The sequence below is a fragment of the Lethenteron reissneri genome, chromosome 34 (genome assembly GCF_015708825.2).
Source record: "Lethenteron reissneri isolate LAM-NWPU_2019-01 chromosome 34, ASM1570882v1, whole genome shotgun sequence".
NCBI classification, from domain to species: Eukaryota; Metazoa; Chordata; class Hyperoartia; order Petromyzontiformes; family Petromyzontidae; genus Lethenteron; species Lethenteron reissneri.
The window spans coordinates 2,050,904-2,064,421 of NC_083812.1; the positions used below are offsets into that span (position 1 = coordinate 2,050,904).

At 49.8% G+C, this 13,518-nt stretch overlaps 1 protein-coding gene across 3 annotated transcripts; it reads left to right on the forward strand.

Annotated features, from left to right (window-relative positions):
- The first annotated feature begins 1,942 nt into the window (after positions 1-1,942).
- Positions 1,943-11,581, forward strand: LOC133350526 (TNFAIP3-interacting protein 1-like). 3 transcript variants are annotated; one of them, XM_061564896.1, is made up of 8 exons: positions 1,943-2,089; positions 3,784-3,879; positions 4,676-4,741; positions 5,225-5,308; positions 6,340-6,447; positions 6,766-6,879; positions 7,819-7,944; positions 9,074-11,581. In XM_061564896.1, exons 2-8 carry the CDS (start codon positions 3,784-3,786, stop codon positions 9,173-9,175), a joined length of 696 nt encoding a protein of 231 aa, XP_061420880.1. In that variant the 5' UTR covers positions 1,943-2,089; the 3' UTR covers positions 9,176-11,581. The 3 variants fall into 3 exon arrangements, with proteins under 3 accessions (XP_061420880.1, XP_061420882.1, XP_061420883.1); XM_061564898.1 differs by having other exon boundaries at positions 6,343-6,447; XM_061564899.1 differs by having other exon boundaries at positions 6,346-6,447.
- Positions 11,582-13,518: the final 1,937 nt, after the last annotated feature.

The following is a 13,518-nucleotide window of genomic DNA, read 5'->3' on the forward strand; positions in this document are numbered from 1 at the left end:
GTGCGTCTTGCTTACCGAATGGTCTTATAATTCGGGAATACTCGAGCAAGCTTGCTGTGGCGGGTAGCCTGCTTAGGAGTGGTCTTTCTTTGGAGGCAAGGCATAAGGGGATCCGTCCAACCAGCTCTGGTGTGGCAATTGCTGTCCAAGTACAGCAAGTAGGTTAGCGAACCACTCTTCGCTGGATTTTTTTTATTGTTTTTATGGGTTTTATGGTTTTTCTTCCGGGTTTCTGGTTTTCTCCCACACGAAGCAAAATAAGATTTTTTTTTTGTTTGCAAAAAAGGGAAGTTGTCCAACATTCGAACGCTTCCTTACATATATATTTGAATGTTGCTCATGCAGTATTTGTATACATTAGGAATATAATTTAACGGCTTAAATGCGTATTATATAATACACAGCCCTTTCACAATCCACTGCTAGATGAATGCCTGGCTCTCTGTCTTCATCTCGTGCAATGAAGATGATGGTGTGTTTCTGTGTCTGCCTTTCTCATTGGACCTCTATGTCTATCTCCGTGTCGATGTATGTCTCCGTGTCTGTGTCTCTTTCTGTGTTTGTCCCCGTTCTGTCAATGTCTCTTTTTCTCGCTCCCTCCACGTCCCTCTCGATGTCTTGATGTGCGCCTCACGAAATCTGTCTATCTCAGTGTGTGTCTATCTCTGTTCTGTATATCTCCGTGATTATCTCTGTGTGTTGAGAGGAGCGGTGGCACAGTGGTTATCGCATTGCCCTGGGAACCCGGCACCCCAAGTTCGAGCCCCAAACACGGCCAACGCCAGTGACGAATATCTGAACTGGTCCTGGGCCTCCCACTGGTCGACTCAGCCTTAAATGAATATCTGCTGCAGTGTGTAAACATCAGCATTGGGGAGACAAAGACGGCCGAGCGTGGTGCTGGCCACCTCACCCCGTCGTATGTCGTCCCGGCCTTAATAGGTGTTCGCTCCCTGCGCGTGCCCCAACAGTCTATTAAGGCTACACGGGACATATTTGTCTTTGCATTTCACGTGCTCTGTGCCCATCTCTGTCTCTCGCTATTCCTGTAACTCGCCGACCCGACCATACTGCACATCTGTCAAAAAGGGATCTTCATAGCTCATTGGATCCCTCCTGCAGTCCAAATAACGATTCTGAAAGGTTCTGATTCTGTATATCTCTGTAAGTCTTCATCTCTCCCCTCTGCGTCGATCTGCATCGACGTTTCCCAGTCTCCGCGTGTGCGTCTCTCTTGCGAGAGTGAGAGACCTCGACCCGCCCGCGAAAGCGGAGCCACCTTCCGACAACGTCACTCGTGCCATTTGGCAGCCTGGCTGTTCCTGGGCACGACTCGCCAATTAGCTGAACAAACACAAATATCTATTTATATATTTTTTTATATAACACGTTCAAAAAATGTCACATCGCCGGATCGCGGGGCTTGGTGGGGGGCGGCATTCATCCAGCGGTGGAGAGATACATCCAGCGGTGGACATTCAACCACATCTGCTGCTGCTACTGCTGATAGTCACGATGAAAACTCCACACACTTTAATACCCAAGCTAAAGCTAACTTCTTTATCGATTTGCTTAATCGGCCAAATGACTGCACGCACTTAATCAATGACGAACAATCGCCACCGACGTACATTTGCATGCGTCTTGGGCACATTGCTGAGTTCCCTCGCTGTGCGTAAACGGTGCAGTCACGACGCTTTCGATATGACCATTTGTTCTTCCCACAAACCGCAACATCGGTGGGGGGGAGGGGTGTGGGGGGGGGTATTGGTGGTGCTGGACGGGATTTGCCAGTTCGAACCGGGAATGCACGTGTCGTACAATGTGCTTTGAGCCGTGCCACCCCCCCCCCCCCACGGGAACTCGCCGTGACTCAGGCTTGGCCACGCCTCGCTCGCTTCCTATAAAGAGCACGAGTCGCCTTGCCGAGCCGCAGTAAGCTCAGAGGGGTTGAGGAAGCAACGAGCGAGAGACTATTCAGCCGGCTGTGTACGACAGCTCTCAACGTATTCTAACATTTACGTGTCAAAGCGGAGAAATATAGTCTAACAAGTACCAAAGTCCATCACTGCTATACTACTAAACACAGGTAAGGTTCTTTGTGAAAGACACTGTTATACGTGGGCTGTTAGTCAGCGTTGTCATGATTGTGGTTACGTGGTGTGTGTGCGCTGTGCTTGCCGCTCACGGCACTTGCTCGAACGGTCTAGCCAGGCTATCTGGGGGGGCTTTGTCTTTGTGTGCGGTTGTAAAGCAAGGTAGAGACGCCTGAGGTCTACGTGGTACTTGATACGTACAGACAGACGCGCCTGCCACTAGACACACGCTAAAGTTGTACCGTACCTTCATTCTTTACATATAAACACACCATGCATACGTCTTGCTGTGTGTACATACGCATGTTATATATGTTAGCGCGCACACACTGGATGCATGCACCCGTTAAACACACACACATACCCATGCGTACTACTGCGGATAGTACGTTTATAATCAACACGTCTGGAACGCCGCTGGCGCTATGCACTTTTAAATCACTTGTATTGAGCACGAATTTCTTGAACTGCTGTTTGTGTTTAGTTTGTTGTCCATCCTCGCCCACGCACCTCCGATTAGCACGGTTGGTTACGTACGGTGCGAACAAAGTTCAACATAAATCCCTTGGTTAATGGCATTCGCTATTTGTTTGCTTTCGAGTTTAAAACTCGGTTAATTAACTCGGCTTAACACCGACCCCCTCCACCCCTAACTTGTGATCAAAAGGCAATGCTCAGTCGGCTCTTCACCTAGGTCCTAGGAGCTGGCCACATTTGTGCGATCAGCCGCTGCGGGGTGCGACGTTTTGGGACGGCAGAAGGCGATTTAAACAGAAACATCCACTTGGCCAGCCTACTGCTGGATGAAAGCCACCCTCCCCCACAACACGCTTTGTCGCTCATGGGGGAAGGTTGCTTTACTTACTTCACCGCGTCGGTCAGCGTGGAAATATCACCCGGTCCCATCGGGTTCACGGCGCAGCGCGCTCAAGCGTTGTGCCACCGCTCCCAACTTGGCCTCTTCTTAGCCGTGCGGCTGCCGATGCACGTCCGCCGTGAATGTGCAGCGCCCCTGGGGATGCGGGTCGCCGAGGCTGGGAGGGCTGTTGGTTGATCCGGGGTCGCCAGCCTGCGGCTCCGCTACCGCATGCGGCTCTTGAAGGACCGCTGGCTACTTATTCTACGTTATTCTATGAAGGACGTTATTCTATGAAGGACAATCACCGTCTCGTATTCACCACCGCAGCGCATTGCGGCTCTGGAAATATAGAGGGTTTTTTTTTTAATACCGAATTCGAAAGAAAAAAAAATCTGCTTGTTGTTTTGGTTTCTGACCCATGGTAGAGTAACAGCGTGTGTTAAACCACGCGGGTGTGTGTGAATTGTGGGGAGCGGTAGTGGAGCGGTTAGCGCGCTGCGCTACGAATTCGGCGACCCGAGCTCACGGCCACCAACACCGGTGACGATTATCTGAACCGGTCGTTCCCCCCCCCCCCCCCCCGAGGTCGACTCAGCCTCAAATGAGTACCTGGAGCAGTGCATAAACATCGCCACTGTGGAGACAAAGGCGGCCGGGCGTGCTGTTGGCCACCCACCCCCTCGTGTGCCGTGCCGGCCTTCATAGGTGTTCGCTAACAGCACTTACCCCAACAGTCTGTTGAGGCTTTACGGGGGTGGAGGGCTTTGTCTTTGTCTTTGCTGCGTATTCAAGGTGTGTGTGTGTGTGTGCTTGTTGCCACCTTCTTAGATGGAGAACAAAACCGAAATGCGCAGGGACTCTAATGTGCTTGCCAACCGGGAACTGGAGACGAAAGTTCGCGTCTTGGAGGAGCAGAAGCGAGAGGTGAGAGCCAGGAGTGGTTGTTTGACCCCCCCCCCTCTCTCACTTCCGATCGACAGGGAACTGAAAGTCCAAGGGAACTGCACGGTTATTTGTTTTGCTTTATATCACTTCGGGTATTTCACAAACAATGCTTTTGGGCTGGTTTCTCAAGGCAGAGTTATCGGAGTTTCATTTCCGACTGGACTGTCCGTTTCCGGGATGCTGTTCCGAGAATTTACATCGGCTCGCCACCATACGCTTCACCTTTGCTCGGATATTGCTTGGGGTTACCCGATGTCTGTTTAATACAGGGTCGTAGTGGGTAGGCGTAACTGGCTTGTACGCCAGCGGACGTCACTTACGCTGATAATCGCAACGCCATTCCGTGCAGAGAGATACCGAGCGAGATATTAAGCCCTTGGCGTGATCCGCCAGTGCGATGTTTTGTGCAAACCGCGTAGGTATTCAATTCGCGAGTTGTGTATTACGTTGAGCGTTTTGGTGCCGCGATTTTCAAAAGCCATGCGGGTAGCTGGCTGCACGCCTAGATGCCTGCGTGCATTGTACTGAACTCAAAGATGAACTTTATTACAGATCAGAACACTTTACGTGTGTGTGTGTAATGTCATAATAGTGCAGTGAGACGGGAGGGGCATAAGCAAGCTGACAGAAGACTGAGAGTTGGAGGCCGTGTTTGATATTTCCACCCCAAGTGAAGGAGCTGCAAGAGAGTTGACACGTGGATAAGTGGCCACTGGCACTTTTGTCGTGAAATTTGTAAACGCTTATACATGTGCGTTGCTGTTCTCTCTTCCAGCTTTTGGACGTCAACATTGCCTGGGATAAGCAGTACCACCTGATGAAGGAATGCTACGAGAAAAAGGTAGGCGTCTCTTCAGAACGTACGCACGCAGTACACTGGGAATATTACCGAAAACTGTCCTGGCCCTCCCCTAAGTGGACTCTGGCATTAATCGAGAGCCCAGTGCCACGTGTGTAAACATCAGCACCTGGCCACATTACCCTCCTTCTTGCACCCTGGTGGCCTTCATAGGTGCTCGCTTATGACACGGGGGGATCTTTAGCTATGTATCTGCATCGGGGTGTATGGGCACGTGTATCATGTCCGTCTGTAAACACGTGTCTGTCCACTGTCTTTCAAAGCGAGCCCGTCCATTATATTCATCATACGGAGAGACGTAGAGCAAGTGTGTTGTTGTTCTTGTTCTGGATGTCCTTAGCAAACTAGCTGGGTAATTGGCTATTATATAGGATTTTCCATGTAACAAATAGGAAAACTCAAATTAATTATTTCTCACCATGATGATTGTTACTAAATCGTCAACCGTCTTGTTGCGCGCCGCAGGTACGGGAACTGAGACAGAAGCTGCACGACGCTCGCTCGGCTTCAGCCGAGCCGGAGTTCAGCCGACAGCAACCCAGCCACCAGGTGAGCCCCACTTGCCCCTTTCCATATGGCCCCACTCTCTCCAAACCACACTCATAGGGTAATTGCCCTCCTTGTGGAATTTCCAGTGTGTAGAAAAAAGATGCCTGTTAGGGCTTGTGTTGGCCTGCTCCGAATTCCTTACATATGGACATGGTGCACATTTAACACCCCCCTCCCCCGCACCCTCCCTCTGCTGCCTGGCAAAAATGGGAAAATCCAAAAGCTTAGCTCGACTTCCTGAGCTGCGGCGCTTATCAGATGTCTCGTCCAGCGGTGAAATATTTTGGCTCCAGGCTTTCAGCGCTGGCCGCCAGAAAATTTCCCAACCTCGCGTGTTTTTTATTTTTGTTCTACGCCGTCCCATTTCCTCCCCAGCCCACCCCCACCTTACGGAGCCCCGCAGTTCATTTTCTTCCGCTGTCTGAAAAGCCCCTTCACCCGCACGTCGGTCGATTTTTCCTTGCAACTCCTCTGAGTTTGTGCTCAGATTGATGATGTGGGGAAGTTTATGAAATAAGACCTGTCTCTGTCAACCAGGCAGTGTGAATGGATATGTTACAGTATGTAACCACGCTGGCTAAGACATCTTCCAAGATGTGTGGCCTGCGTGGAAGCGTCGGTCACAACGCCCTCTGGTGGAGCTCTCTACCCCTGCCTCTTGTGGAGGCCCTTCTGCCAGCAGTGGCGTGAGATGATTCATTGAAGGGGCTGCCCCTTTACCGTCTTACCCACAACCTCTTTCTACCAAAAAATACCCGCCTTCTCCAGCCACCCTAGCACCTCCTCCTATCGCTCTGAATATTAAAAATGTCGCGAACAAGACGTATATTTCTTTGACCACTGGGACAGTTTGCGTCTACATCGATCCCTGTGCCCATCTCTGCATTGCAGAACCCTTAGTGCTGGAACAACGGAGGGTTTGGCTTCTCTGGGGCCACGCTGCCTTGCGTGCACCGTTTTGAACACGTGCGAAGGTCTCGCTGACATCTCGCTGACGTCTCTCGCCCCCCCCGCCCCCCTTCTTGTTCCCTCAGCAGCAGCAGCAGCGGAGAGAGATGGAGGCATCTAAAGACGAGCAGCTGGAGGCGGCCCTGGATCGCGAGAGTCGTTTGGTGCTCGAAGTGGCTCGGCTCAACCGGGTGAGAGCCACTTGGCCGCTCACGGCACGAAGGCGACGCGGCGTGGTCACCCAGGATTACTTGGCACGCAATAGCAATACTTGCAGCAGCCCCCTTTCGTAAAAATACACCGCTGGACAATGACACGGAGAGAGCAAGACGGTGCAAATGATGGTGAACAGAACCGCCGAGCAATGATACAAACGTGCCGATTGTATCTGTGTACGTTGAACTTCTTTCGCACCGTACGTAGCCAACCGTGCCAGTCGGAGGTGCGGGGGAAGTGTAACAAACGCGACAGACGCCCCGTGCTCACGCGCCCATTGCTGTTTTTCACAGGCTCTGGGGGATGCGCTGACTCTGCCCCAGCCTCAGCACGCATGCGTGGCCGCACCCGAGCCGACCTCGCACTGGGAGGAGATCGAAACGCAGAACGAGCTGCTCCGACAGCAGGTAATCGATCACACCTCTACACCGGTCTATTAAACTATTAAGTATTTTTTTAGTTTGCCAGGTAAAGCCCACTGAGCTCCATAGCCCCTTTTCAGAAGACACCTGGCCACAAATGATAGCTCATTGAAGTAGCTTATCAGTTGAAAATGTATAATCCACACGACTCAAAAAATACAGGCTTTAGGGTCGGGATCAAACCCACGATCTCCTGTATAACAGGCGAGCTAGTTAACTTCTCGCCACCATGGTGCCCCAGGCACTGGGGTCGGGAGGGGAGAGAAAAAAATAAAAATAAGATTACGCTCGTCACCGGCGCTGTGACTCATGTTTTAAAGGCTTGACGATAACTGTGAATTTCTGTGCAATACCGTCAACGTCTGTGCTGAGAAACTGGAGCACGGTCATGGGTTGTTGAGAATTAGCCGCGACGTTTGTGAGGGCTGCAACGGAATATCGTTAATCATAAAATTGCACCAAAAATTCCCAAAGTGTGTGATCGGCATCGTACAGAGAATGCATTTGGGGTTTAAGTTTACAAGTGCTTTCGTGACCAGATTTACGCATGTCACCCGTTCAAAAAATGTTTAAGTGGCATTTAGTAATAGGATTCTCTACTGCGATAAGTAATAATGATGACAATTATTTACCCAAGAAAGCCCGAGTCTCAAGACTGTTAATTCCGGGAGGGTCATAGTTCAATTCGGATGTTTGGCCAATTCCATTCATGACTTCGCACGTGGGTTGGAAACCAGAGTAACCGCTGAAAACCCACCACGTAATACAAGGGAGATGACACTCAATAGACCCACACAGATGCATTCGCCAGCCTACCGCCGTCTGTGCCGTCTCCTGGCCACCTCCAAACGCCCCCCCCCAACCCCCCCTCCCCTCGGTTCCACGCTGACCGACGCGCGTTTGGTCCTTGTGTTGCTCGTCCAGGTGAAGTGCTACGAGGAGGACTTCGCCATGGAAAAGAAGGAGCACAAGAAAACGTGCGGCGAGCGCAATGCCCTGCGCGCCAATGTGGGCAAGGCACAGGAGAAGATCATGGCCTTGAACTGGCAGGTAAGGTTACGATGCCACCACCGTGCGTGCGTGCGTGCATGCGGCCCTGCACTAAGTTGAGAACCCTCGCAAATCAAAGACTCAAGGAAGGGAGGGGGTTTATTGAGGGCAGCTTTGATGACGCAAAAACTGGGCATTGTCTCCATTTCCAGCAGTCGTCAAGATGGGAATGGTTACCCGTAAACCGTTTGAGTTTCATCAGTGTAGACGTGACGTCTGCGTAGATGCGATATTATCGTAGATACACGACCAGCTGGCTATGAGTGGCATACCTATCAAGTGTGCAGGTGGTGCAACTGCTCCATGCCCCACGGGTCAGAGTGGCCCAGTTAATGGGCTAAAGAGTGGAGGGGAGTTTAGACACAGGGTGGGTGAGGGGGGGTGGTGGGGGGGGAGGTCAGGGGCAAGAGGGCAGGCATTTCCTTTCTTCCAACCACAGCCCATTCAGACCCGCGGTACGCCCTTGCTGGCTACAATCCAAACAATACAACCCAAACACACACTGTTACTCTGGGTTATGGAGGCGTGGAGTTTATGGAAAGATCCCGGGGGAAGTAATATAGCAAGGGCCGCCACCGCCGCATACGTAAAGCAGGGTGCGGGGTGGTAATTTTTAGAAACCGCAACCCACTTGCGGTCACATGTGAGTGCATGCCATCGTTACGCATCCTGACGTATGTCGGGACATCGTAGTAGTTGTTGTGGTAACACGATGATGCGTCTCTCGGGCTGGGTTCGTGCCGCAGAGGGCGCACCAATAGGGACGCACTGCTTAATAATGCTTGGAATTCATCAACGTAGCACTGTCCTAATAGGGTGATTTGAGTCATGCAAGTTGCGGCATCGCCGCGTGCATTACGGCTGCCAGTTACGTTGGTTTGATTTATTTGGCTTCACGATTGGCACATCGCATTCGAAAAATTGGTCGAAGCATTTGGCGTCGGACATGGGCGGTGGTGGTCCCACAGTTAAGGAAATGGTTTGCATTCACTAAGAGGGGCCTCCCCCCCCATTAAAGCCTCTAGCAGGCCCGGGCCCCCATTGAATTGGGCCCTGGTGCGACACTGCAAGTCCTGGGAATGCGCGGAGCTCTAACCGATCGCCCTCTGTGTCGTCCGCACGCGCGCAGGTGACCGCGTACGTGGCGCTCTGCAAGAAGGAGCGTGAGGAGAGGAAGAGGCTGCAGGCTCTGCTAGGCCAAGACGCTGCCTACTTGGTACCCCGCGGATAAAACATGGCGGAAACATCGTCGCAACGACGTCGCAACGTGCCCGATGCCCCACTCGGACTGGGTGTTTGTGGGGGTTTATTTTTTTTTGTATGATGTACCGATGTTAAATGGTATATAATATATAAATATTTATTTTTTTAAATCCTTAACGGGTCATCGCTGAAATAGTTTACGAATGCTACCACTGTGCAGGGATTTTGCGTTGTGCTGTTCAGCACTTCATTGTGAACCCTCGTGCGTAATTTTTTTCTGTAGAAGCTCCCACGACGTGACTTGCTATTCACTATGAATGAACCCTAAGCGACCCCTCAAGTAAAATAAGCAAAACCACAACCACTGAATTCAGTTCCTGATAAAGCTTTCCAGCATGCGGACTGAAATATCGGACGTCGTACCGAACAACGAGTGGTGCAGTGCTACACACGCATCATCGAGAGCCATTGGAACTATTAATGTTTAAATATATTTGCTAGGTCTATTAAATTTCAGCCAGGGTCATTTTCTGCCCCTGTAACGAAGAGCTGCCCCAGCCGTAGTCGCGGAGTTTACTGAAAGTAAACAAAAGCGAAATAAAGGAAACTCGGCCGCTCTGCCCGTGCCAATGTCTGTTTCCCCGCAGTAGTTTGTTGGGTTTTTTTTTCTTTTAAAGCCGAGCGGCGCGTGATGTGCAACGCCTGCCAGCTATGCTGCGGGCGAAGTATCGTCAACATTGCCATCGCCCGCACTACCTTCGTTGGCGGTCTCTTGCGTCCTGCGCCAATGACCGGGAGGGACTAGCCGCCTAACTTCATTCGTTCATTCGCTCCCCTGCCGCTCTGATCGCCGGAGTTTCGGGAGGGGGAGGAGCGGTGGGGTGATCACGATTCAAGTTCGAGAACCTGTTAAAAAAAATTGCCATCGTGATTGTCCTTTAGTGGCTACGAGTTTTATTAAGATGACTTCATCAGCGAAATGATAACCCGGGACGGCAGCTGGGTGAGGCTGCCGATGTGAGTGACTGACCGACCAGGTGCTCTTGTGTTGTTGCCTGTGCAGAAGAGAGAGCTGTGGCAATGACAAACGATCCCAAAACGCGGCTTCTTAAGCTCAGCGAAGGGGTGTTAAGTAAAATATCTAATAAATATAATTTATGGGGTTTTTTTTCCAGGACTCCCCATCGATTTGTCAATCGGAAAGAACCGAGGCATGCACCTGTGGTTCCACCGTTGTATTAATTGATGAACGGCACTTGGCCGATTTTTATGACTTGGCCGTGACCTTGGCTATTCGCCTGAAAGCAAAGTGCCGTGATTTAATTTTTTTATATTATATATATTACAAGTGCAATATACATGTCAGTACGGAGATGGATGAAGTCAATGTTAACTTATATTTTTATACACAGATTTAACGTATGGTATATATATATATATACACATGAATTTAAAATACAGCATAGACAACCGCACTGCTATTATGAACACTTTTGAAAGACGAGAGTTTACAATTCGTGACAAAATAAATGTCAATAAGTTGTTAAAGAAGACATTTCTTATGTTTATCAATCAAAAAAAGGCCATCCCACTCACCAGGTCGGCCGTGGGGAGTTGATTGACCAAACTTCCCCGTGCTGGTCGTGCGGGTGCGGTGAATGGGTATCGGTGTAGATGTCACTCGCCACTGACGTTAGCCGTCGTTGAGTCTAACTCTGGTATCTGGTGGCTAGGGGTCATGATGAAGTACGCTAACCACTGTCATACCGCTCCCCATGTTGTACGATTAATGCATACAGCTCCACATTTGTGGCCGTTAAGTTTTAACAACCGTCTAAATGTTGAGTCTATTGCCCTCGTGTTACCTATCATCTACTAATTTAAATCGTGTGTCGTAAATGACCGTGGTGAATTCAAGTTTGAATTCATCTGATCGGCAGAAATCCTCATCAGATGAATACATTTCAGCTTTAAATGCGCGTGCGATTTTATTTATGCGCGCTCAAACTTTAGCATGACTGTTCTTGAAAATAGCAGAAGATGTGTGCTTTTCGAATTTGGACGGCAATAAGTGGAGACTTAACTGTGAAGTTTCACGAGAAATGTCTGTGATACAGGTACAAACACTAATGTGTATTAAAATATAATTTATTATATATTTATGACCAGTGAAAAAAACTATTGCACTCAGGAAAATCACCATGAACTAGCTGCTACTGTTTACAATCCTTCATCGCAAACGAATTTGGAACGTTATGTTCTTGATGATGAAGGGCGATATCGTTTGGACTCGTGCAATCTGTAATGTGGTTTTTGCCATTATGACGCGTGGAAATACCAATTTATTTATTTTTTGTTACATGTGTATTTTTGGTAAACAACTTTTGGTATTTTTTTGTTGGTTTCCAATCAAATAAAGGTATTTTTTTAACGACATTATATTCGGTTGCCAATTTTTGTGTTCCATATTATTTTTTTGCCATGTGCCACGATAGCCCGTTTAAATGTTTATCCAAACTCCCGCATTTGCCACCGAGACAGACCTGCGGTGGGTGCCCGGGTGACTCAGAGGTGGCCACAGCTGTGAGCTGTCATGTCCGGAAACATGTTCATGGCAAACATTGCTTCGTTACAAAACTTCTGTTGTGGCGTAAGGGGCTAAGGCACCTGACACTGGTCAGGTGCCTTAGCCCCTTCCACCCTGCCCCCCACCACAAATCGACTCTGCATGAATGTGCGCACCGCAGTCGGTTCATCAGCAAGTCTGGGTACTCCCCTACCTCTGCTACACCCCCGCCAACATTTCTGGCTCAACGTGGGAGGAATAGACCAAGCACCCTCTGGAGGGGCCACGGCGCCGGGCTACGAATAGGGGGGAAAGGGGGATATTTGACTGGAGCCCTGCCCCCCCACCCCCGCCATAATCAAGATCGTAGCGCCTCTGGATTGTCGCTGTAGGTTACGTGACGATGGGGCGATTAAAAACAAAAGTGCACCGCCGAGCTCAACGTTGGGATAAACGCATCGAATGGGGCGCGTGAGATTCGGCGGTGTGCGTGCAATGCAAAGGATATGCAAATTATCCATGGGATGATGATCGGGGCAGAAGACGGAACTAGGCAGAGCAAAATGAGAAAAGCTAAAGACAATGCACATGAAAAGGTACAAACGGCCCGAAACGCGAGACTCAACAGCTGACAACATACACACGAATGTATTTGAATACACTATGTAACACAATTTTTGTTACTGGGTAGTAAGTGTTATTTCGTAATTGCTTATGCCTAAAAAGTATAGAAAATGGCCATTATTCCCTGTAAACTTTGCTTTTGTGACCAAGGCAGTGATATTTTAAAATTTACCTATTTTCAATGAGAAAATGGGCGAATTTGTGTCTTTTCGTTCACATAAAGTCAGAAAAAATCATGAATCAAAATTAAAATGTATTTATACTAAAGTAATAAAAAAAATTCCTACTAAAGATTTAGAAGTGAGTAGCTTTTCGAGATTTACGATTATACTGTAAATCACTTTCACGAATCAGCCCCCAAATGTAGTCTCCCATCATGTTCGCGTTATACTGTCCTTTATAGCGGCTTTCAAAGTTCAGTATATCCCGTTGGAAGTGCTCGCCTTGCTCCTCCGAGTACGCTCCCATGTTCTCCTTGAATTTATCAAGATGAGCATCAAGGATATGGACTTTGAGGGACATCCTACAGCCCATTGTGCCGTAGTTCTTCACCAGAGTCTCAACCAGCTCCACATAGTTTTCGACCTTGTGATTGCCCAGAAAGCTACGAACCACTGCGACAAAGCTGTTCCAACCCACTTTCTTCTTTCTAGTGAGCTTCTTGGGGAATTCATTGCAGTCCAGGATCTTCTTTATCTGTGGTCCGACGAAGACACCGGCTTTGACCTTCGCCTCACACAGCTTAGGAAGCTGGAACTAAATTGAACTGGTGGGCTTAAGGCCCCCTGTATTTGTAGTGACATAAGAAGGGAGGGGCTGCTGGGGGCTCTGGGATCCCAGGCGAGTCCAGACGCTTAAGCCTTTGGGCGCCAGGCGCTGGGTTCCCAGGGGGTCCAGACGCTTAAGCCTCTGGGCGCCAGGCGTTGAGTTCCCAGGCGCTTAATCCCCTGGGCGCCGCCAACGGGGGGGGGGCTGTGTGTGCTCTGTGGGATGTCTGGTGGCGCACAAGGCCCCACCCCTCGTTGGACCAGGCATAAAAGGAGAGCTCCCTGGACGATCGGGGCCCAGTTGTAACTCAAGACCCAAGACCCACGACCAGCCATCTGAAGACCCTGGGATGCTGTGAGAGCCAGCGCTGGGACTCTGGAACTCCCGACTCTACGACCTTGTGAGGGCGAGTT